Source organism: Halichoerus grypus, chromosome 1 (assembly GCF_964656455.1).
Source record: "Halichoerus grypus chromosome 1, mHalGry1.hap1.1, whole genome shotgun sequence".
NCBI classification, from domain to species: domain Eukaryota; kingdom Metazoa; phylum Chordata; class Mammalia; order Carnivora; family Phocidae; genus Halichoerus; species Halichoerus grypus.
Genome location: NC_135712.1, coordinates 177,247,755 through 177,269,462, shown reverse-complemented (window position 1 = coordinate 177,269,462; position 21,708 = coordinate 177,247,755). Strand labels below are relative to the sequence as shown.

Below are 21,708 nucleotides of genomic sequence, written 5' to 3'. Positions count from 1 at the left end.
AGCGACCTTCTCCCAGGGGGACGAAGAGTTACTACAGAACTACAGCACAAGAAAACAGACACTCTTAGTGTGATCTTGGTGCAGGGAGACTGTCGATGGACCAGAAAAGAAAGGCCAGAAAGAGCCCCAAACACACAGGGGAAACAGGCACTGCCCTTTGATGGGGAAGAGACGGGATTTTCTCCACTGATGCTAGGATCCATCCTAAAATGAAGTCGACGCCAGCCTCACACCTTTCTGTGAAAGGCAAAAGTTATATAAAGCTTTTGGAAGAAGATACAGGATAGCAGCTTTAGAGCTTCAAAGTAGAAAATATATTTCTTCACAGAGACTAAAAACACAAACCATAAGAAAAGACTGATATATTTGACTATGTTCAATGAAGGGATCTGGTTCACTGGAATATACCATAAAGAGAAGGCAAAGACAAGCCACAAACTGGGAGAAAAGGTCTGCAAGTCATACCTGATAAAGGACTAGTATCCAGACTAAGCTTTTAAAAATCCTATGAATCAAAGGAAAAAGATGAAAAATCCAATAGAGAACTGGGGCAGACACCTGAACAGGCACTGTGCGCGTGCACGCGCGCACGCACACACACAGAAGCTCAAATACGGTCAATACACACATCAAAAATAAAATACTCTATTTCGCTAATAATCAAGAGGAAAGCAAATTTAAACCATAGTGAGATACCTCTTTGTATTTGCAGCATTGTAAAAATTAAGGAGCCGGACGATACCAAGTACTGACAGGGAAGTTCAAGCATCAGGAATCTCTCTACCATGATGCTGAAAGACTGTCTGGCATTAGTAAAACTGAGAAGCATATACCTTAAAGCCCACCTTCCTTCCCACCCTCCTGTCCTTTTGTCCATCTGTCAATCCGTCCACCCACCCACCCATCCATCCACCCACCCAACCACCCATCCATCCATCCACCATCCATCCATCCATCCATCCATCCATCCATCCAACCAACCAACCAACCAACCAACCATCCATCCGTCCATCCATATGTAATCATGTATCTCTTAGAGCAGTTGCCCCCAAAGCATGCTCCTCAGACTAGCAGCATCTAACCTGGGGGTGGGGCAGAGGACTCAGTGCTTTAATAGTGCCTCTAGATGCATGTTCCAGTTTGAGAACCAGTGCCCTAGAGGAATGTTGGTGCCTTGAGACTGGTGTAAGAATGCAAGTTACAAATGAGAGTCCATTCCTCTCCCCCACCCCCTTTTTCTATCAAATAGAAAAAAAAAGTGAGAATATCTTTAATGCCCAGTGAGTATGTGAATGGGAGACAAGGTAAGACAGACCTTACTGGCTGGTGGTGTTACACAAAGAGGCTTATTTGGGGGATGATCTGGCACTACTTATTAAGACCTTAAAAAGTGTTTATTCTCTGGCATAACACATCAAAATGTACACTAAGATAGTTACTAAGGACTGGTCAATGGTACTGTTTCATTGACAGGTACAGTTGGACTGTGTCCTACACCCTGAAAATGCTCCGGAAGCAGGGTCTGTAAGTCATGACCTGTCAGCATGGTGATGGCCATCTAGCTCATCATCAGAAGGAGGTCCCTGCTCAACTTGTTTCACCCAGAATTCTGCAAAATAGGATTCATTTGGTTAAACACATTTTCTTTGGGCAAGAGGATTCTGCTTACCATCATTCACATTATCGGGAATTACTTTAATTTCCCATTGACTATTGGAAAGGGAGTGTTTATAGGAGTAGGAGGGCATGTGACTTAGGAGGATGCAGGACGATTCTGGAATCTGGGGTGATTGGGAGAGGGACACTGGTTGAAGAAAATTGAAGGTTAATTTGTAGAAGATACACACACACACATACACACTTGTGTGTGTATGTGTGTGTATGTCTATATGTGCACACATATCTTTAACAGACAAAGCTTCACTAACCTTCATTTTCCCACTTATAAACTAGATATTATAGAACTTACTTGAAAAAAGCTCTGCTTCACCAAAATAAAATGACTTATTTTGTATTCACCAACAGATGGTTATCTGTTGATCTGAATGGAAGTGTCTGAGATAGGAGGAGCCTGTCCTGCTGTCTCTACATCCAAAGGAAGAATCAAGAAAATCTGCCCCAAAGCTTAGGTAACCTAAGAGTCCTCCCTCCCCCAGTATTTTGGGTTTAACTTTGAACAGAGGGACTGAAACTTGAATGAGCACCAAACTCACCCGGAGGCCTTGTTCAACACAGATTGCTGGCGCCATGCACAGAGATTCGGGCTCAGGAGGTCTGGAGTGTGGCTGGAGAATCTGCATTTCTAACAAGTTCCTATGGGATGGCGATGCTGCAGCTCCGAGAGCATACTGTGAGAATGAATGACTTAGAAGAAACTTCTGGAGACTCTTCAACAGTCAGGAAATCTCCCCTTGAGCCCCACTGCCTCTCAAATCAAGATCCTTGTACTCCCGCCATTGAACATTGATGCCAATAACTTTCTTCCAACTTCCGCACTATTCCAGCATATTTTTTATTACAACCTGATGGGTATAATAAAATGTCTTTGAAAAAAAAATTATCCTGCCAGGCAGGTGACCAGTAGACTGGAAAAGGGACCCTTTCCCCAAAGTTAACCAACAGACACATACCACTCAATATGCTCTTGGTGAAGAAATAGGAAAGCAGGTCATTCGAAGTAGACACATTCATGCCTGACTTTTCCCAGCATGGCACTCACTATTAGGCAGCAGAATCTGATGACATTTCACCAATGTTATGACACCTGCCACACCACGGAAGGTAATGTTGCTAGCAACCTGGCTTTGTGAGCTTTAGAGAGCGGATGTTATGTTCCCTGCTGAATCCCACACTGGGCAGAGAATGCAGGAGGGTTATTTTGGCTCTGGCATGCCTCCGGACCTGCTGATGGTATTCTTCTGTGCCTGCTCTCCCCCACCCCCAATGTAGCCATGACCTCTCCCTGCATTATTAATGAGTGCAAGAGAAGTCATTTATTAAAGCTACATTTTTTCACTGTTCCGTCTGTTTCTTTCTGCCAGCCACGGCAGGCATGTCACAGGAACGCAGAGAGAGGGACAGTCGTCTCCCCTGGGGCTGTGTACCACCTGCCTCATGGCGATATGCAGCAGTATCTACAGAAGCCATTAGAATCTCAGGACGCGGACTCATTTGTCATTGCTAAAAGCCTTCCCGGACCAAAGTGGGACCTACTTGATACATTCCTCATTCAGAAGTTAATTTGGTAAACATGTCCTGAATAGTTTACTGGTTATGTGTCAGGACCTGGGGGGTCACAGAGAACGAGACGAAGTCTCCACCTTCATGGGGCTGACATTTTTCTGGAGACTGGGGGTTGGAGACAATAGACAAGTTAATAGTACATGAATTATGATAAGTGCTAGGAAGGAAATAAACTGTGCACAGAGAGGTCAACATGGGGTGGGGGTGGGGGAACCTCTTAGATCAGGGAAGGTCTCTGGGGAGAGGGATATTTGAGCTGAGTCCTCAAGGATGAGTTGGTGAACTATGTTTCAGAAGGAAAGGAACAGCTAGTCTAAGGTGTGAAGACGGAAGAAGTCAGGTGGGTTCTGGGTGCTGCAAGAAACCTGCAAGGACCAGAGCAGATGCATGATGGGCGTGTGGCAGGCAGCTCACGGGAGAGGTAAAAAGAGGCCAGACTAAACAGGTCCCTGCAGGCCACAGTTAAGGAGTAGGTTTTATCTTCAGGGCATTGGGGAGCCAATGAGCAGGGAGTGGGAAGCTTGGTACTCGGCATGGGGTTGGTTGGGTAAACATGTTGGTTGAATGAATGAAAAGTAAATGTCTTGTAGCCCCTGTGATCTCCATCGGCACCTTCTTGATCCAAATCACAGTCATCTCTTCCAACAGCCCGTTCTGGGTTCCTAACTAGTACCCCTGTTTCTTTTCTTGCTCCTCGTGCCCTACCAACACATACAAAATCCAATGTGTTCAACCGATCACATGCTGAGGCTAAAGGTGGTAACTAGACCTCCCAGGATTTCACAGTGTAACTAAGGAGGCTGAATTAACAGGTAACACAGAAACGAGGAATAGAATAATGTGCAGAGCATTGAGGGAGGGCTCAGTGCAGGGGTACATTGGTACACAGGGCCTCATGGAGGCTCAGTGCAGGAATGCAGAGGTGCGCAGGGACTCATGGGAACACTCACAAGGGCATCTGAGCTGGGGTGGTGGCAAACTGGCCTCAGTCCTAAGAGGAGAGCAAGAGAACTCCTTTATGGTCATTGAATGCTTTGTACCTAAAGGAGAGATCGGTAGAAAGATGGAGGAGCAAGCCCTGGTTGAACCCTAAGCCCTTCCTTTTCATTGCTTCATCAACATCAAAGTGGTTTATGGTCCAATGTTAGCTGAAGAAAAAAACAAGCCCTAGTGATGGATAAATGCCCACCGTGAAAAAAAGGGACCTTCTCAGCCACAGACAAGTGCCATGTCATTAAGGCAGGAGATGGGCTTTCTTCTTCCACACCTGCTTTACCTCAACTAATTCGGATTATAAAGCTGCTTCTAATAATAAAGCTTTTGGAACTGATAGATTGTTTAAGCAAACACACTCTCATTTGCAAGAAAACTAAACCACGTTCAACATTTCTGTATAGAGGTCAAGTTTATGTTCATCCAATTAACCACCATTAGCTCTGTCCATACTTTATCATACCATGACCTGGCCAAGTCTCAAAATCAACAACTTCAGGGGGCATAAAAGCACAAATTACACAAACCATTCTCAAATGAACCATTCTTAAAACTGCCTGGGAAGTTGATGGGAATGCCGCATCCCTCCTGAACACTTTTCTCTCTGTCCGCCATTCTCCCCTGGCATGAGGGACTAGGGGCCCTATCTCAAGTCCTCTCATTTGTAAGAGAACAGACCCAAGTACTCCCAAGCTGATGATGGAGAGGCCAAGCAGCACGGGGCCCTGTTTGAGAATGCGGGGTCTCCATGTCAGCTCCACAAAGGTGAGAATGATTTTTAAAAATTAAGCATTCTATATAATATGGGTCCTCTATTCACGGGTTTTGATAAAAATAATCTATACTGTGTAAGAGAAGAATTCAGACTTTGGAATCCCAGCACAGGCATCGCTGCCACCCCCATTTATAATTCCTTTGTGTCTCAGTTTCTTTAGCTCTGAAATGGGGATAATAGTATTGCCCATCTCCTGGCGCTGCTGTGAGGATCTGATGGAGAAATGCACAGTCAGCACAGTGCTGGCACACAGTAAGTGCTCAATAAATAAGACTCTGGTTCCTGTAATGAACATCACTGCAATTAGTATGTTCTCCTTGCCATCTTGAAAATGTGTATAGACTTAAGTGAATGTATTCATTATTATAATTTCTAGTTTGAAGACTAAGTCCCAAACAATTATTTCCTTATGACCTAATCAAGTGAACAAAGGTCACTATTCTACAAAAAGCATCTGCTCGACCTTAGGAGAGGTGGAGGGAATGAGTGATACTGTCTTGTGTGTCCTTTTCCCTTCCCTCAGCCTCTATCTGAAAACTCTCTTCAAAGCATCCACACACTGGCCTTCCCCTTGTCCTGAAAGGACACAGCTAGAGGGATGGCTGATGCTTGGCTGGTGATGGGGTCCCTGGCACCAAGCCAACAGAGCCACAAACTTCTCCATCCCTGCCAACACTGCTCCCCTACCCCTTCGCCATAACCAGGGGACCAGCTTCAGTTGGGTTCTGGCCACAGCTTTGAAGCTGTCAAGCTCCCTACCCCATCACCCCTGCACATGAGATCTTCTGGCAGTTAATTTGTCCAAGTCGAAGACTGCACCCCTTGACAACCTTGAAGCATCTTCCTCTCCTGCTTCTGTCCTTCCACTTCAGCAGTGCTTCTGAGTAGTCAAAGTCGCCCGAGATGGGGTAGTTTTCCAAAGCAGGAAACAGCTGCTAACTTAAATGTTAACTGTCCCACAGCCACAGGTCCTGTTTTGATGGTCCCCAGGACTCTACAGTTACCATGAAAGCACAAAGACTGCTATGCCTCAGCCGATCTTACACCTCCAGGGTGGGCAGGAGGCTCGTTTTGTACCCTCCTCAAAGTACTCCCACGATCCCCAAATACCTTGGTGTATCCCTTAAGGCGTGCTGCAAATCACTGATATGCGTGCACTCCTTGCAGTACCCTCTGGCGGCCAGGCCACTTCCTGTGTTGCTGTTGTTTTTCTAATGTGATGAAAGGTACAATAAGGTATGTATGCAACAAGAGGCAAAGCCATTGTTCTGCGTCATTAAGCTCACAGCAGCCCCAAAAAGACATTGTAGGCAGCTTGCCAAAGGCCCTAATGAAGAGCATCTCTTTGAATTATCTCTGGATGAGGAAAGGATAAAGTCTGAGCCCCAGAATATTTGATCCTCTTTGTGTTGCTGTTATGAGGGCTTACTGAAGCCAGACACACTGGACCTTCTGGAACTGTAATTTATGGAAACCTTAATTTCTCTGCTTTTAATAAGGCTTTGCATAATAAGGAGGAGAATGCAGTTATTAATTCCTGCAAGTGTTTTGTGAATTCCTTTATGCTACGGTTCAGGACTCCCAAAGAATAGGAGAAAGGGGATTTTACTTAGTTGGCACAAGGGTAATGGGTCCGAAAAGTAGTTTGAGTTTCCTGAAAATAAATCTGCATGGCTTCCTAAATTGCTGACAAAGTGTATTCCATATGGAAGTCATTTATCAGCAATTTACTGCATGATGCTTTGGCCAGAAATATTTCCACATAAATTTACCTAGTAAAAACAAACAGAATCCAGGCTCTTTCTTTTGGGGGGCTAAGAGGAAAGAGTCTAAATAATACAGACAAATAAAGCGCAAGGTAACACGGATTTGCAGGAGATGGGATGGGGCGACCACATTTTGGAGGGTACCAGTATAATTAAACGCATCTACAACAACGAACGCTCAATGATATCTCTGTGCACTGATGGTTAAAAGAGAAAAACCCAGTAAGTTATTAAGACTCTGTTTTTATGCACTATATTATATACACAGTAGTGAAAGTCTGTCATACAACCACCCTGGTGATGGTTCTGTTGTTCTGCTTGTTTTGGTCCTGAATGTCTGACTCACTGAGAACTGGGGGGCTCACAGCTCAGTGCACATGATAACCTGGCAGAATGTGGATTACAACATCACCGTAGGATCACACAAGGGATGGAGGCCAGACCTCCACTGCCAGTGGCACTTTTGCCCAGGCTTCCAATGTGCTCCCAAAGGACAGAAGTCCAGCAGAGTGCGAAGCATGAAGTCACAGGTCAGAAGTGTGTGTCAAACACTGATTTAAGATGCTTGTTTTTGTAAGAGATGTGAGCTCTGTACAAGCGGTGGTTGGCGGCGGCGGGGGGGGGGGGGGGGGCATGACCAAGCCGCAAAAGGCTTGGACATTCTCTACGCTTCAGTGGAGAAAAAACACACACGCATGTGCACGCACACATCTTTTTCTTTACCCAGGGTCACTCTATCATGGGATTGTCCACTGTGCATTGGGCGGCCAATGCACAGAAGCAGCCTTGTTTCACTGCGTCTTTTTAATGCTACGCGCCCTCTGGTGGCTTGTGCAAAAATGGTGCCCAACGGACAGCTAATCAAATTCTTTTTTTAAGCTGTCTGGCTCTTTAGAGAATATATTAATATGCCCCCATTCACTGTGATAAATTAAGGAATAAACATCTTTGTTTTCTTACCATAAAGACTTTACTCTGTCATTCTAATTAAAAAAAAAAACCTTTTTAACAGGATTCTAATTTGTTTGATTGCTGAAAAAAAACTGGAAGGAGTTAGAATGATTTAAGGAGAAAACACTTAACTGCCAAGTTAGGTTACCAACAACAGTATGAAAACCTCATAGTTCAGGATAAAACGTGAATATTTAAAAATAAAACACTCAACACAAATGTAAGGTTAGTTATCTGGGTTAATGCCTTAACTATCCCATTTCATCTTGACTGAATTTTCACATTACTCATGATGTAGAAGTTTCGAGAAGTCATCTGCCGTGGATGACAGCACCCAAGATCAAGCCACCTGCTCTTGAAGTTCTTAAAATTTTCACAGGGTGAGGTACAGAAATGGCAAGTGTGAAGCATAAATCTGAACCACATGTCCCAGGACAAGAAGTTGCTGAAAGAATCAAGTCTGTGGTAGACGCTTGTGCTCTCCCTAAAGGCGCGCCTCGTAACTATTTGTAAACAGAGACAAAACCGCACAAGCATTAATCATCATCCCCGTCTTCTCTAACTTGTTCAAAGGGTGACCACGCTCTGACCCTTCCTAAGACATTCGCTGACACTCCAGAGAGTGGCCAGTTATAAAGGAGCTTTGTGATGTGACTGCTGGAAACGTACTTTGTGACTGTCAACATCTATTTAGATATTCAAATACAGGCACCTAAGTGCCACTGTGAGGGAAAGCATGTAAGAGATTTAACAGAGAATGTACTGAAAAGTCAGAAAAGCTGTCTCATTCAGAACACAGATACACCCCCAGATCCCCAATTCCTTCCCGAGAAGTTACAACTCTGCCAGGTAAGTGCCAGTCCACTCCCACAGAATAAAATGCAACGCGTTACCTGACAAACTTCATAGAGCAATTTGTACTGCTCCTCTTGCTTCTGCAGGCTGCACAAACTGCATCCCATGTTTAGAGAAACGTCAAAGGAAGGCTTCAGTACTCGCCAGCACCCGGGAAAAGCAGCGTCCTGCGTGCGGGCATGAAGGTATTCTCGGAGAGCCTCAGGTGCATCAGGCGGCTGCCACACTTCACATTGGCGTTGCTCTCTAAGGCTGCAAACAACTCTCTCCCCTTCCACGTTTCCCCTCCTTCCCTCGCAGCATGCACACACACACACACACACACACAGACACACGCGCACGCACACACATACACACACACATACCACTCCCTCCTCTGAGGGACTCTGGCAGCTGGATTGTGGTCCAATGCACACGCTATATATACTGCTGCTCATGCATATTAATCAGCTCTCATTGACTATTCATAACAGACAATGATACAGAAGCTATAATTGCCAACTATGACAGTTGAAATTTCTCTAATTAACAAGCAAGTGCTCCAGTGGTAGGGAATAATAAAAGACAGTAACAATTTTGTAAGCCATTTTCTGGCAGTTACAAATAAACATGACTGCGTTTTTAGCAAGGTCTCTTAGGATAATCCCTAATGCATTTAAGCTAAGTAGAAATTCATTTTTAAATATATCATAAAATTTTTGATGATATAAAATGTATTTAATGCTGCAGATAATGATGGCATATATAAACCAGTTTTATGGAATGCACATGTTTTGAATATTATTCATATAATATTTAGTGCTTTACCAAGTTGCAGGAAAAATGTGCCACATATGAATAAAATATAAAAATTTAAATTGCAAGATCTATGTGTGTGTATGCAAAGTAACCACGGGGTTGTAAGGAGACAGGCTGCCCTAAAGGTGAGCAAGCAGATAATCACTGCTAAAGTACATTTTCAGTTCCCAAAGCAGAAAGTTATTTCTTAAAGGGCTGCCCAGCTAACTGGAAGGAAGAGAAGCAACCAGCTTTGTGCCATCTCTACAGCTATGTAGATGTTACAGATATCTCAGAGCCCATGCCACTGAGCTAATTGTCACTGGCTACTATAGATACGGATCTGATATTCCACAGCTGCCTAGACTCACACAGCTCTGCTCCGTGCTATGTGTCAAGAAAGCAGGGAGTTGCGATGATACACGGAAGGTGAGCACCCAAAGCATTTAAGAATTTTTATCCTTGCTGCCTTGCCTCTTGTCTCCCTTCATTCAGCCTCTGAACCAGTAAGTTTGATGGCTTTAAAAACAAAACTTTTTTTTTCAAATCATCACCCCACCGCCTAAATGAAATGCACAGGTACTATTGTTTCAAAGCAAATCACTGATGTTTAAAATTCTCACAACTGCTTCCAAACCTTCACCCCCCCTCCCCCCCCGCCTCGATATTTATAAAGGTTGAACTGTCTCTCAGGAGGACTCCCACGTCTTGCCAAGAGGCATAACAGGGCCTGAAGAATAATGCTCCCTTTCTCTGGGAGCCCAGACACACCTGTGATGTGAGTAAACCTGTAAATAAAATCCCACTTGGGCTGGTGGCCAGCAGATACATCTGGTCCCATTTCTCAGACCCAGAAGATGAGGCATGGCAACTTGTCACAGATCAGCTCATAGCCCTGGCTTGCTGGGGGGGGCGGGGGGAGGAAGGGAACCTTCATCTGAGACCCACACCTGGTGTCCCCACCATGGCTAGAGCAGAGAGCGGAGGCATATCACCAGGGAAAAGAAGCCACAGATGGGGCTGGGCAGTGGTAGTGACCTCTGACTTGCCCTGACGCTGGGAAGAGCCCTATGGATCCCTAAGCAGGTTATTGGGAGTTTGGTTTCCTGATCTCTAATTAGCTATAAAACTACCTACCTTGCAGAGTTTTGTTGCAACCATGTGAGAAAACACAAGTTGTCAAGCCAAAACCAGAGGTCATGCTTGTTCACAGTCCTCATCCCCAGAGCCTTCCCTCTCTCTGTAGGTCTGCTCTCTTTGATTCCAAGTAAGATTTCAATTTTGTCCACTTCTGTTTATCATCCCTGGTGCACCATCCACTCCACCTGGATGACATCAAGAGCCTCCTGACGCACTTTCTGCTTCCTCTCTTGCCCACCCATGGGCTCCCCACTCTACAAGGTTGCCAGGTCCATCTTTATAAAGCAGAAACAGGATCACTTCTTTCGCTTGCTTGAAAACCCCGCAATAACTTCTCATCGCACTTGGATTAAAATCACATTCTTCACCGGGCCTCCAATGCCCTAGAAAATCCTGTCCTTGCCCATCAGTTTCTCTATACCATCATCTACCGGGGCTCTGGTCTCACCCTACCCCCACTGAGCCGTGTCCTTCCTCAGGATTCCCTCCACCAGAATGTCCCTCCCTCCTCCCTTCTCCTTCCTATCTACCCAGCAACCCCGTCTGAGCTCAGATGAAGTCTCGTTAGAGAAGCCTTTGCTGGGCACCTTGTGTGAATCTATTTCTCAATCCTCCAAATGACTGTGTGGTATCATCCCATTCATTTCCTCTGTTTTCCTGATCATTTATGCTTGTTTGTTACTCATGGTCTCCTTAAACAAGGACATCGGCTTCCCAGGGGGGCAGGGAACTGTGTCTGCATTGCCCTGCGTGGGCCAGCCCTGTGAAGGTGCTGGGGAAACACACGTCCTCCAGTTGAATGAAGAGGTGAAGGCTGATGTCTCAGACTCATACCCTACAGTGAGAATTGCAAGTACCATATACGGAGGACAACGGTGTGCTTGGTTGTCCTCCCCCAACGTTGTGGGCTTATAGATGATTTTTTGGTAAGGTCTTGTGTTTTACACTAGCTTGTATTCATATTTTTCTTGCACATCCACAGATAAATGTAGAAATGGGCTCCTGCTAAAGGAATAGGGAACTTAGGCAAATCCCTTTGGTCTTTGTTAGAGAACTTTCAAATCTCATTTGCAAGCCAGGAGAGTTTTATCACATACTGCCTCATACTTGAGAAAAGTTCTTCCAACTTTTGGGTCTTAGGACTCCTCCACACTCTTAAAAAATTATTGAGAAAGCTGAAGGGCTGCTGTTTATTTGGGCTATACCGATCGATGTTGATCATGTTAGAAATAGTCAGAAATATGAAAATACTTATTCCTTCATTCATTTAAAATAGCAATAACAAACCCACTACATAAATAACATTTTTATGAAACATTACCGTATTTTCCAAAACAACAAGAATTTTTTGGGAAGAATGGCATTGTTTTACATTTTCACAAAGCCCTCTATGTCTAGCTTAATTGAAGACAGCTGGCCTTTTGCTTCTGCACTCAATCATTTCTGTTATGTGATAGAGGGACTTCTAGAAAACTCTATTGAACTGTACATTCATAAAAGAACGAGAGCAATAGAAAAAAATAACATCTTGATGTTTTTATGGACATAGCTTTGACATCACAGACTCCCTGAAACAGTGCTGAGGACCCCCCGCCCCCACTCCAGGTGCCTGGGTGACACGCTGAGAATCGCTGCTTTAGGAGGACACGTCAGTGAGCTAGGAGTCTAAGAACCTCATGCTTGGGGGTGGGGAGAAGAGTGGAGAGGATACTAATTCAAATTCAACTCATGGTTGGTTTTCCACTCTTATGATTACGTATTATTTGGACTCAAGAATGAAAAACCCTCGTACCCATTATGCCTAAAACAAGACTTACCAAACTGATGATCTGCCTTAAAAATACCCTTTCCTCTGTAAAATCATCTAGTACCCCAGAATAGTTGCATTTTCAAAACGCTGCTTTCAGAGTAAGAAACACAACTGCGGCAAAGGAGGCGCACCTGTACTATGATACACACCAAGGCATTTAATGCTGCCGATCCACGGGGCACAGATCTTAGGGACAGGAAGTTATTTACAATAGAACTGTTTTTGAGAGAACAGCTGTCCCAGGAAAAATGAAAAGCTATGGGCCACACAAAGACACGCATTGTCTGATGAAAATGCTGAATGTCCTTTTCAAGTTAGTAATCACATCATCGGAAAGTGCCTAATAAGCTCACAAGAGCACACAGCACGCCTCTTGGATGCTCTGTACCATCAGACACCTCCTCTTCCTGCCTTCATGGTAATGAAAAATACAGTGCAAATAAGGGTCACCGAGGAACACACAGAGAGAGACAGATAGAAGAGGCATGTACAGTAAGGGCTGAAGGTGCCCAGCGAAGAGCCTTTATCATCATTCTTTGAACTTCTTTAAGTCATCGGGGATGTCGCAAGAGTCAGCAGATGGAGACAAGAACTTACGTTCACTTAATTGTGGAAACATCTATCTATAATTCAAGCATATTATTCCAGCACACACATTGGGGTGCCCATTTGTCTGATACCTGTCATCTGACCTTCCTGTTGTTCCCCATGTACGAGGAACACAGGGGTCATCAAACTACAGATGCTCGAAAGGTGTGTTCTTCTGGGAAGAGTGATGACAAAAAAGAGGTGGGGATGATGGAGCCAAATTCATGCTGAGAACTGGAGTCTCTTCGGGGGCCAGCACCGGTGAGCTGCGGAATCTATCCCACCTCCCTCCAATCTCCGAGAGACCTGCCCACTGGCTCTGCTTTTCCTTAAGCGCTTTTCAGCGTTTTTCAGGATCTCGGATTCATTAACTTGTTTCTTCCTGGTTTGAATCCCACTCTCATTTCAAGTCCTACTGTACCACACAGCTAGAATCATCCTGCACACGTACACACCCACATGGCTGATAAACCATCACTCAAGGCACAGTCCAAGCTCGTGGACCTGACCCCTCCTGCAGTGCCCTCTATTGTCCAGCAGCGCTTCCTGCATTAGGGTCCTTCACCCTCATGTCCGTACATGTGGCGGGCCCGCGGCTTGCACCGCCCAACTCCGTGATCTTCGGTGTGCCCCTTAAGTCTCCCCACTGCTGCCCCTGGCAACAAGGACTGCTCTTCTGCTACCTCCTTTCTGGCACACTTCACACTGTGTGGTCCTTCTGTGTTTCCATCACTCCCTTCCTCACTGGAGAGGGCAGTGGAGAAGACCAGGCCGAAGTCAGCTATGGAGGACCACCCCTACCCCCCCAACCCCAGATGCTCAAGAAATCTCTCGTGAATAAATTCGGCATCTGATATTCACAGAGTGCTCACTCACTATGAGGCACTTTCCTGAGTTCTGAGAACACAACAGTGACCAAAATGGACCTAGAGTCCAACGCTCACAAGAAGATCAAGGCCATATACCTGGGAAAAGCACTTTTTATGCCTGCTACGGTCTGGATGTTTGTGTCCCCTCCCACATTAATCTGGTGACATCCTAATGTCCAGTGTGATGGTCTTAGGAGGTCGGGCCCTTCGGGAGTGCTTAGGTGATGAGGGTAGAGCCCTCATGAATGGGATCAGTGTTCTCATAAAAGAGACCCCACAGAGCTTCTAGTCCTTTCTGCAGTGTGATAATACAGCGAAATCTGTGACTTGGAAGCAAGCCCTCACCCAAGCACACTGGCACCCTGATCTAGGACTTCCAGCCTTCAGAGCTGTGAGCAATTTCCGCTGATTATAAGCCACAGAACCGATGCTACTTTGTTAAGCAGCCCAAAGGGACTGAGATACTACCTTTTTGCAGGGCAAAAATAGCTCCTACAAGCCTTCCATACTAGTCATGGCCAGAGATTCAAATCACAATCTGTTGAGGAAACGGTTTAGTAACTTCTAGTTAACCTTCACCTTTGTTAGGGTGACCCTTCAATGGCCTGTTTGAACCATATTTAGTGAGTTCTCGAACTAATTCTTGAACAAGGAGTAAGAACTGCTGGAAAGCCAAGGGTGGATGAAAATCATATCATCACTGCGAAGAGAAAAAGCAACTGCCCCAAGATGTCAGAACACACGAACGTCACATGAGTTGAAAAAAACCTATCATAGCAGCTTTGAGCGTTTTGTTTCTGAAGAGCTACAGAAGTTCAGAATATCTGCTCAGGACCTCAACTCTTATTTTTATACACGAAAGGATGTTTTTCCTTTTGACCCAGGTGCTACTGTCCTGAGGGCATGTCCTCTGGGCTCCAGGTACCCGATGAACACCCTGGCTACCTGAGACCCATAGCTCGTTGTTTTCACTTGAAGCAATTGGGAGCGAAGGCACACACTGAGCCCCAGGAGGGGCGGCAGGGAGAGATGGGTGAGGGCAGCAGACGCCCTCCCGCCACAGCTGTCCTTCAAATGCCACTCAGGCAAATGAGCATCAGGCTCCAAGGGTTGCCTGATGAACCACAAAACTGCTGCACAAGAATGCAGCCAGAGCTACAGGGATCAGCCATGGGGCGGCAGAAACACGAGGATTTTTGGTGAAAGCAGCCAGTAGGGAAGAGCTCCAAGGGGCCTCAAATTCCAACAGAAAATTCAAGTTTTCTGATGGGCTTGAAGCCTGGGGGATGCCCCTGTAGATGCTTTTATTCCTCGAAGGCCCCAAAGCACGTTGTGTTTGGGGCGGTGCCAGCGCGTCTTACTGTTACTGGTAGTTAAGTGTGTGCCTCTGTTTCACCAATTATATTTGAGATTCCTGGAGGGCGGATTCCTGAGTGAGTCATCTCTAGGACCCCTGAAATGCCTAGAACAACATCCAAACCCTCTCTAAATGCACGTGAGTTCCTCCCAGAGAAGAGGGAGCACATCCGTTGGCCCTGGCTCAGGGAGCCAAGTGGGGAAGGGAGGCTAACAGGTCAACTCAGTCCAATCCAGAATAACTCACAGGTTGTAGGAAGGAAATTCCCAGTCTCCTGGGACTTTGGTTTCCCCACCTTACAGTGTGGCACCCACCCCGCAAGCCAGGGCTGTGGAGGGAGGACTTAGTAGAGAGAAGGCCTAGGAACGTTCTCAGAACACAGCTGTGAGTGTGCAACCAACCAAAAGGAAAGTGACACACCAAGGGACCCAAAGCCCTTCCAGCGTGTTGTAGTGCAGGGGTGGTAAACTCTTACCATAAAGGGCTGGACAGTAAATAGTTTACATTTTGTGGGCCAAATCAAGAATACTACGTAGGCACTTACGTCAACAACCATTTCATTATTTCATTATTTTTTTCAAGATTTATTTATTTATTTTAATGAACGAGAGAGAGAGAGAGAGAGAGAGGAGGGGAGGGCAGAGGGGGAGAATCTTTCAAGCAGACTCCCTGCTGAGCGTGGGGCCCAACGTGAGGCTCGATCTCCTGACTCATAAGATCATGACCTGAGCCGACACCAAGAGTCAGATGCTTAACTGACTGCGCCGCCCAGGTACCTCTGGAACAACCATTTTATAAAATGCAGAAAACATTCTTCATATGCGGGCCGTATATAAACAGGCTATGGGCTGGATCTGGCCTGTGAACCAAAATTTGCCAACCAGACTATGACAGAGTGAACCCAGAGTTCTCTGATACAGACAGGATGAGGAGGCAGCACTCACTCTTCTCCCCATGTCACGCAGGAGAAGACGGAGGGCAGGCAGGCAGAATGGCTGACCCAAGAGCCTGTGGCCGGTAACATCGGAGACGAGATCCGGATTCAGACCGCGTAACCCCAGAGCCCACGATCTGCTGTGCGTCCGCTGGCTTCCCACAACCTCACATGTTCGTTAGGAACACTGGTGCACGCAGAGAGGCTCTAAAGGCTGGGTCCCTGCTTGGAAGTGGCAGGAGCTGCTATAGAAAAAAAATCTAAGCAACACAATGTACTCGTGATGATCCTGATCAACACACAGCCTCTGTAAGTACCTGGCCTGCCGAAGAGGACAAGTCAGGCCTTGCTGCAACTGTGATGTGTTCGTGTCTCATGCTGGATGGTATTTTTCCTTTTTGATATTTACAACCACCCAGCAGCCTGACCCCAGGGGATGTGAAATGTGTCAGGTCCTCCCCGAGCCACTGTGCCCGCGTACATGTGACGGACCCCTCAAAGGCTACATTCTGAATGGCACGAAGGGGTGATGAGTTTTGGAGCTCTGTGGCCCTGGCCAGGCTCCCAGCAATCCTGAGGGTTATCTGAGGCCTGCCGGGAACCACGTGGGTCTGTTCCAACCACTGGACGTGGGATTCCTGACAGCAGGAAAGAAGATTCCAGGCCTGGAGTCAGGGAGGAGGGACGGAAGAGAAGGAGACATGACAAAGACAGATGTGTGAACACAGAGGCTGAGGAGAAGAGAAGTTAACTGGAGAGGGCGCCAGGCCAGGATTTGGGGGAATTAAGATGGGGGCAAGCACATCCTTCAAAGTCCTGATGGCTTAAGCCAGGCTTAACTGTGTGGAGCCTGAACTCAGATGACAGAGAAGGAAAGCAAGTGACGGGACCAAATAGCCAAGATGAAGGACACTCAGCAAGAAGAAAGGGGGAGAGATTTGGAACTCGGGCTAAGGGACACACGAAAAGGGCACCGACTTTGTGACTGTGGATTCAGAGAAATGACCAGAATAGCAGGCCAGAAAAAATGTACATAAAGGGACGACTGAATGTGACAAAACCTGGGATGGACAAAGGAGGAGACAGGACTTTATCTCATTACATCAGAGGTCACAGACTGTGTGCTGGACCAGTGCAGCATCTTCAGAGTTTTGGATTAGGTGCTAAGTAAAAACACAATCAGGAACTCTCACCTAAAATGTGTATTTTGTGGACATCTTCTGATAAATCACCCAAATCTGACACATGTGCAGCAAACGGGGGCAGAGTAAAGACTGTCCCCTTGAGATGGGGGTGGGGGTCTGTGGTCCCCACCCCCCTCCCAGGCCTCCTCACTGGCTGGTTTCTGCTGGAGTACACCAAGGCGCCCAGGTCCCTGCAGTGTTGGTAATATATGAAGACAGAAAGTGTAAGAGTGGGAGACCTCCGCAGGAGCCTGCAGGCCGGGCCGCTTGGTGGCCTGCCTCCCTCCTCCACCCACGGGTGTCCCGTGAGCTCACTCGGGAGGGGGCGTGGGAACCAGGCTGCTCCCAGCTCAGCAGTTCTGGCCAGCGGAGGTAGGAGGAAACCAGCAGCCGGAGGCAGCGCCACGGGTGGAAAGAAAAGCCTCGCTTCAGACCTACCACCTACTGATTCACACCTTCTTCATACCTGCCTGCGATGAGCCAGACACTGCTGTTTAGTGATAAACAGGGAACATAAAATCCCAGTCCTCACGGAATAGCTGCCCTGCGTCTGACTTACCACTGCTCTCGCTAGGTTCACCGATGGCTTCCCACCGGGTCAAACTCCAACAATCCTGTAGGCCTTGGCCTAGGTAACTTTTCTGCAGCAACCTTCCACTGGGGGAAGGGGAATCTTTCCATTTCTACACTGGTACACGCCCAACTTCCAGCCACAGGGAATCACCCTTTTTGATGTATGGCCTCAACACCATAAACTTCGTATTTTTCTTTAAAGCTACTCACTCGGTTTTATTTAAATAAATGTATTTTTGAAAAAAACTTTTTACCTCCTGTAAATGGGAAACCACGATCACCTACACTATATAAAAATTACTATATTTAATCATGAATGTAAAAAGAGAAAAAGGGGTCCATTCCCATACCACACGAAGATTATGTGCCACCACGTCTAACATGTTTTTGGAACGAACGTCCGACTTGGCACTGAATTTCAGCCCCGTCGTGACCTTTCCCATGCCTGTTTCGTCAGACTTCCCTGTCTCCCCCTCCACTGTGCTTTCACTGAGTCTGTTAGCTCTAAGGAGGATACCCTCTGCATACTCTGCTTCTCCCAATTTGAACTCCAAGCTTTTAAATCCCATTCATACTAAAGCCAAGCCCAACTTGACCCCTCAAAATGCACCTCTAGATCCTAGGTGCTCTGTACAGCACCTGCTGCCATCTGGTGTGTGCTAGTTTCTTGGGGGCATGTCTTTCAGTCTTCCGAACCATTTAAACTGGCGAATGCTACACTAAGTGTTGGGGACAGAATGGTGACTGTGACCAGCTCCTTCCTCCTCTGGGAAAAGCTTCAAGTTCCTGAAGACAGAAACCCAGTGTTTTATGACTAATAAATGGCTTCGTTACAGTGATTCATTAATAAGCAATATTTACCAAGCATCTGAACCACACATCCTGCCCTCTGAGGGGACACAGAAAAACTGTAAAACCTTGACTTTATACCCAGATTGCTGACAACCCCTCTGGAAGATAAGACTGAACTATAAAGGGGGAAAGGGGAGGTCTGGGCTGCAGAGAGCAGAGGTTGAGGACAACGGGGACCACTGCTCCTAATGACCCCCACGAGATAATTACAACAAACCTCCCTGGGGCCATGCTTCTGGGTCTGCTGTAATTAAGACAGCCTCTGTGAAGGAGGCAGGGTTTGAGCTGGCTGTTGCAAGAAGGAGGGAATTTGGATGTGGGAATAACAACCCAGGTGGAGTAATGCGTGTGAAACAGCGTGAGGGAGAACTTGCTAGTGGCAGATGGAGCTGGGTGCCTGGGCCATGGTGGGAAGTCCAGAGGGATGGTGGTCTCGAGGGCAAATAAATGGTGGGACAGAAGCCATGTCCAAGGAAGTGGTCTGGGACTGATGTGTTTGTTGGCATGAAGGTGGGAAAGTATAAAATGGCGAGAGGGTGACACAGGGTAGAGGCAGGAAATAGTAAGAAAGAGCCCAGATCCGAATTCAGAACTGGGTGTCCTAATGGGCAAATTACTTGGTACCTTTTTTGGTGGATGCCAGGTTGAACTACTGCCAAAAGTGGGTTGGGGAAACACAGCTTCTCTGTTTCAGCCTTGGCCGGACTCTAGGGTTTAGGCCACATCCCTGCCATAGACTGTTTTTTCCTGACAGCCCGTAATTGAGCCAGAGGCTCCTGGACTGTTCCTGTCTGAAGGAATTTGTGATATAGGAAAAGCACAAGCTGGATGGATGACTTGGGCGCTAACAAGAAGCTAATTCACTATTTTAAAATCACTCAAGATAAACAAGTAGTGACAAAGAGACGTACATGAGGAAAAACAACAACATGGTGAAGTGGGGCTTCATAATTCACTTGTACCACTAAGGTTGTGTGCTACCAAGTCTGACATTACTTATCAAGCTTCTATCCTGGATTTACTTTCGATATAAAACAGCACTTCAGAGAATAAGTAAGCAAACACTATTATGACCAATGGCTCGTTTTAAGAGAAAAATGCTCTCACAAATGGCAATACTAATTTTTTTAACATTCTCTGGGAAAACAGAACAACTTGATATACTTGAGAACTGGGTAAAAACTACTGACATTGTACTTCATCTTTAAAACTGATATATGTGAGTCCAAAAGCTAATGAAGTTGCCTCTAATACAAATGGGGGGGGGGGGGAGTAAAACACTAGATCATAGGCCACACTCATCCGCTTCGGATTCTAGTCTTATGGGCAGAGCCCAAGGGCAGAGAAAATTGAAGTGATTTAAAATAGTCTCTGATAGGATATATCTGATGTTAGTGGGCTTACTGAGGCGAAACAGTAATATCAGAGAGATACCAAGGTGCAGAACCCATTAATGGGCATCCAAATGTTAGGATGCCTGGGACCGCCACATCTTTCATCTACTGTCAGGTAGGCAGAGCTACGCTGGGAAGATCAACGAGAGAGCCAGTAAATGGGTGTTCTGAAACCACGATTTATTTTATGGCATGAACCCGGGAGCACTAACAGCATCTTCTTTCACTCTCTACCTTCCACCCCACAGGGGTCCCCGTCAGCACTCCCGAGTTCTGCCCATCTTCTTTCTGAGTCCCTTTACCATGACCTACCTCAGGGCATTTCGTTATAGGAAAAGAAGCAAATACACCGTAATGGAGACAGAGCGTGTTCCTTCACAGCTCTGCCTGAGCAAGCCATACCACAGTCCCCCTCACCTGTCACGCACGCTGACCTATTTATTAATTGTACCATGAACACTAGAGACTGCTAGTTCTCTGCCACTTGGGGGCTCATGGACCAGTAAAGTTATCAAGGGGAGAACTGCCTGATGAACACAGTGGTCAAATATATGCACTGTCTTGTAAGGACCTTTAAACTAATTTGTTAGTATCTTAATTGGAAAAAAAATCCCCAGAGAATTACTGGACATAATCTAAGAATTGACAAAACAGAGTAAATTTATATTGACGGGTACTCACTACACAGTCCCGTTTGGCTCTCTGTAGCCGCATCCTCTGTAGGGATGTGCTCTTTGTAGGTACGGCTGGTACGGACACTGACATACGTGCCCGTCAAGTTCAAGAAGATCAGGCCACCAGGCTGCTCCTGGTGACAGCAAAGTTCCCTGCCTGGAGGAACAATGGCTAACCAGGGTGCACGGAACAATGGAGAAGTAAGTGCCGTTCCTTCTTTAAAATACCGAAATGTACTGCGGCAAGCCAGTCCTCTTCACTTGTGTCCTCCACGTCTCCCATGGCCACGATGCTGGCGGGGTGGACTCCCAGTTCCTGCCTCTCCCACTTCCCTTATTCCCAGCTCTCTCGTGCCAGTCCAAACACAGGACAGAAGGATTCCTGACTGGTTCAGACGGAGACCGGCTGAAACCGTCACTGTTTCTAGGAACCTCACGAAAATACACGGATCTATGCAATCCATGTGTCTGTCTCCCTGTTAACTCCCCACCCCCAAGTTAGCCGCGTTGGTGAAGAAACAAACTCTGTGCACATCCTTCCTCTCTCCCCCTCCTCTTGTTCGGCTCCTCCAGTTTCTACAGGGAATGGAGGCCTCTCTCCCTCCGAACTCGGGTTCTCTAGACTCACAGCGATGGTCTCCCCGACTACAAACCCTCCCACTCTGCTGTCCAACCCAGCCCTTTTCCCGAAACCACCAGACCTACAGACTCTCGCATCTGCAGGCCCCCAACCTCCTCCTTCTCCTGCTGTTCACCACCACACTTCTTGATAGAGGAGTCTATGAGGAGGTACCTCCTCTTCTTTCTCACCTCAACACCATGTGATTTGGTTTGCCCTCACGGCCTGTCCCTCCTGCAGACAAACACACTCTACTGAAACCATCTCATCTAGGGTCACAAGGACCTCTCGAATGTCATAACCAAGAGCCTTCTGTAAGTCCTCGATTCAACCTATCTAAGCAGGAGGACCCAG

At 46.5% G+C, this 21,708-nt stretch overlaps 1 protein-coding gene across 6 annotated transcripts in view; it reads right to left on the bottom strand.

Annotated features, from left to right (window-relative positions):
* The window catches only part of PDZRN3 (PDZ domain containing ring finger 3), a 236,254-nt gene that overhangs the window by 39,475 nt on the left and 175,071 nt on the right, over positions 1 to 21,708 (bottom strand). Inside the window, exon 1 of one of the 6 annotated variants that reach the window (XM_036066778.2) lies at positions 8,622 to 8,954. The exons of 4 other annotated variants lie outside the window; for them this stretch is intronic. In XM_036066778.2, the coding sequence (XP_035922671.2) occupies positions 8,622 to 8,690 (69 nt within the window). In that variant the 5' untranslated portion in view covers positions 8,691 to 8,954. Of the gene's footprint in view, positions 1 to 2,213; positions 2,322 to 8,621; positions 8,955 to 21,708 lie in introns of those variants that run through there. One more of the 6 variants, XM_078075967.1, reaches the window with a different exon arrangement.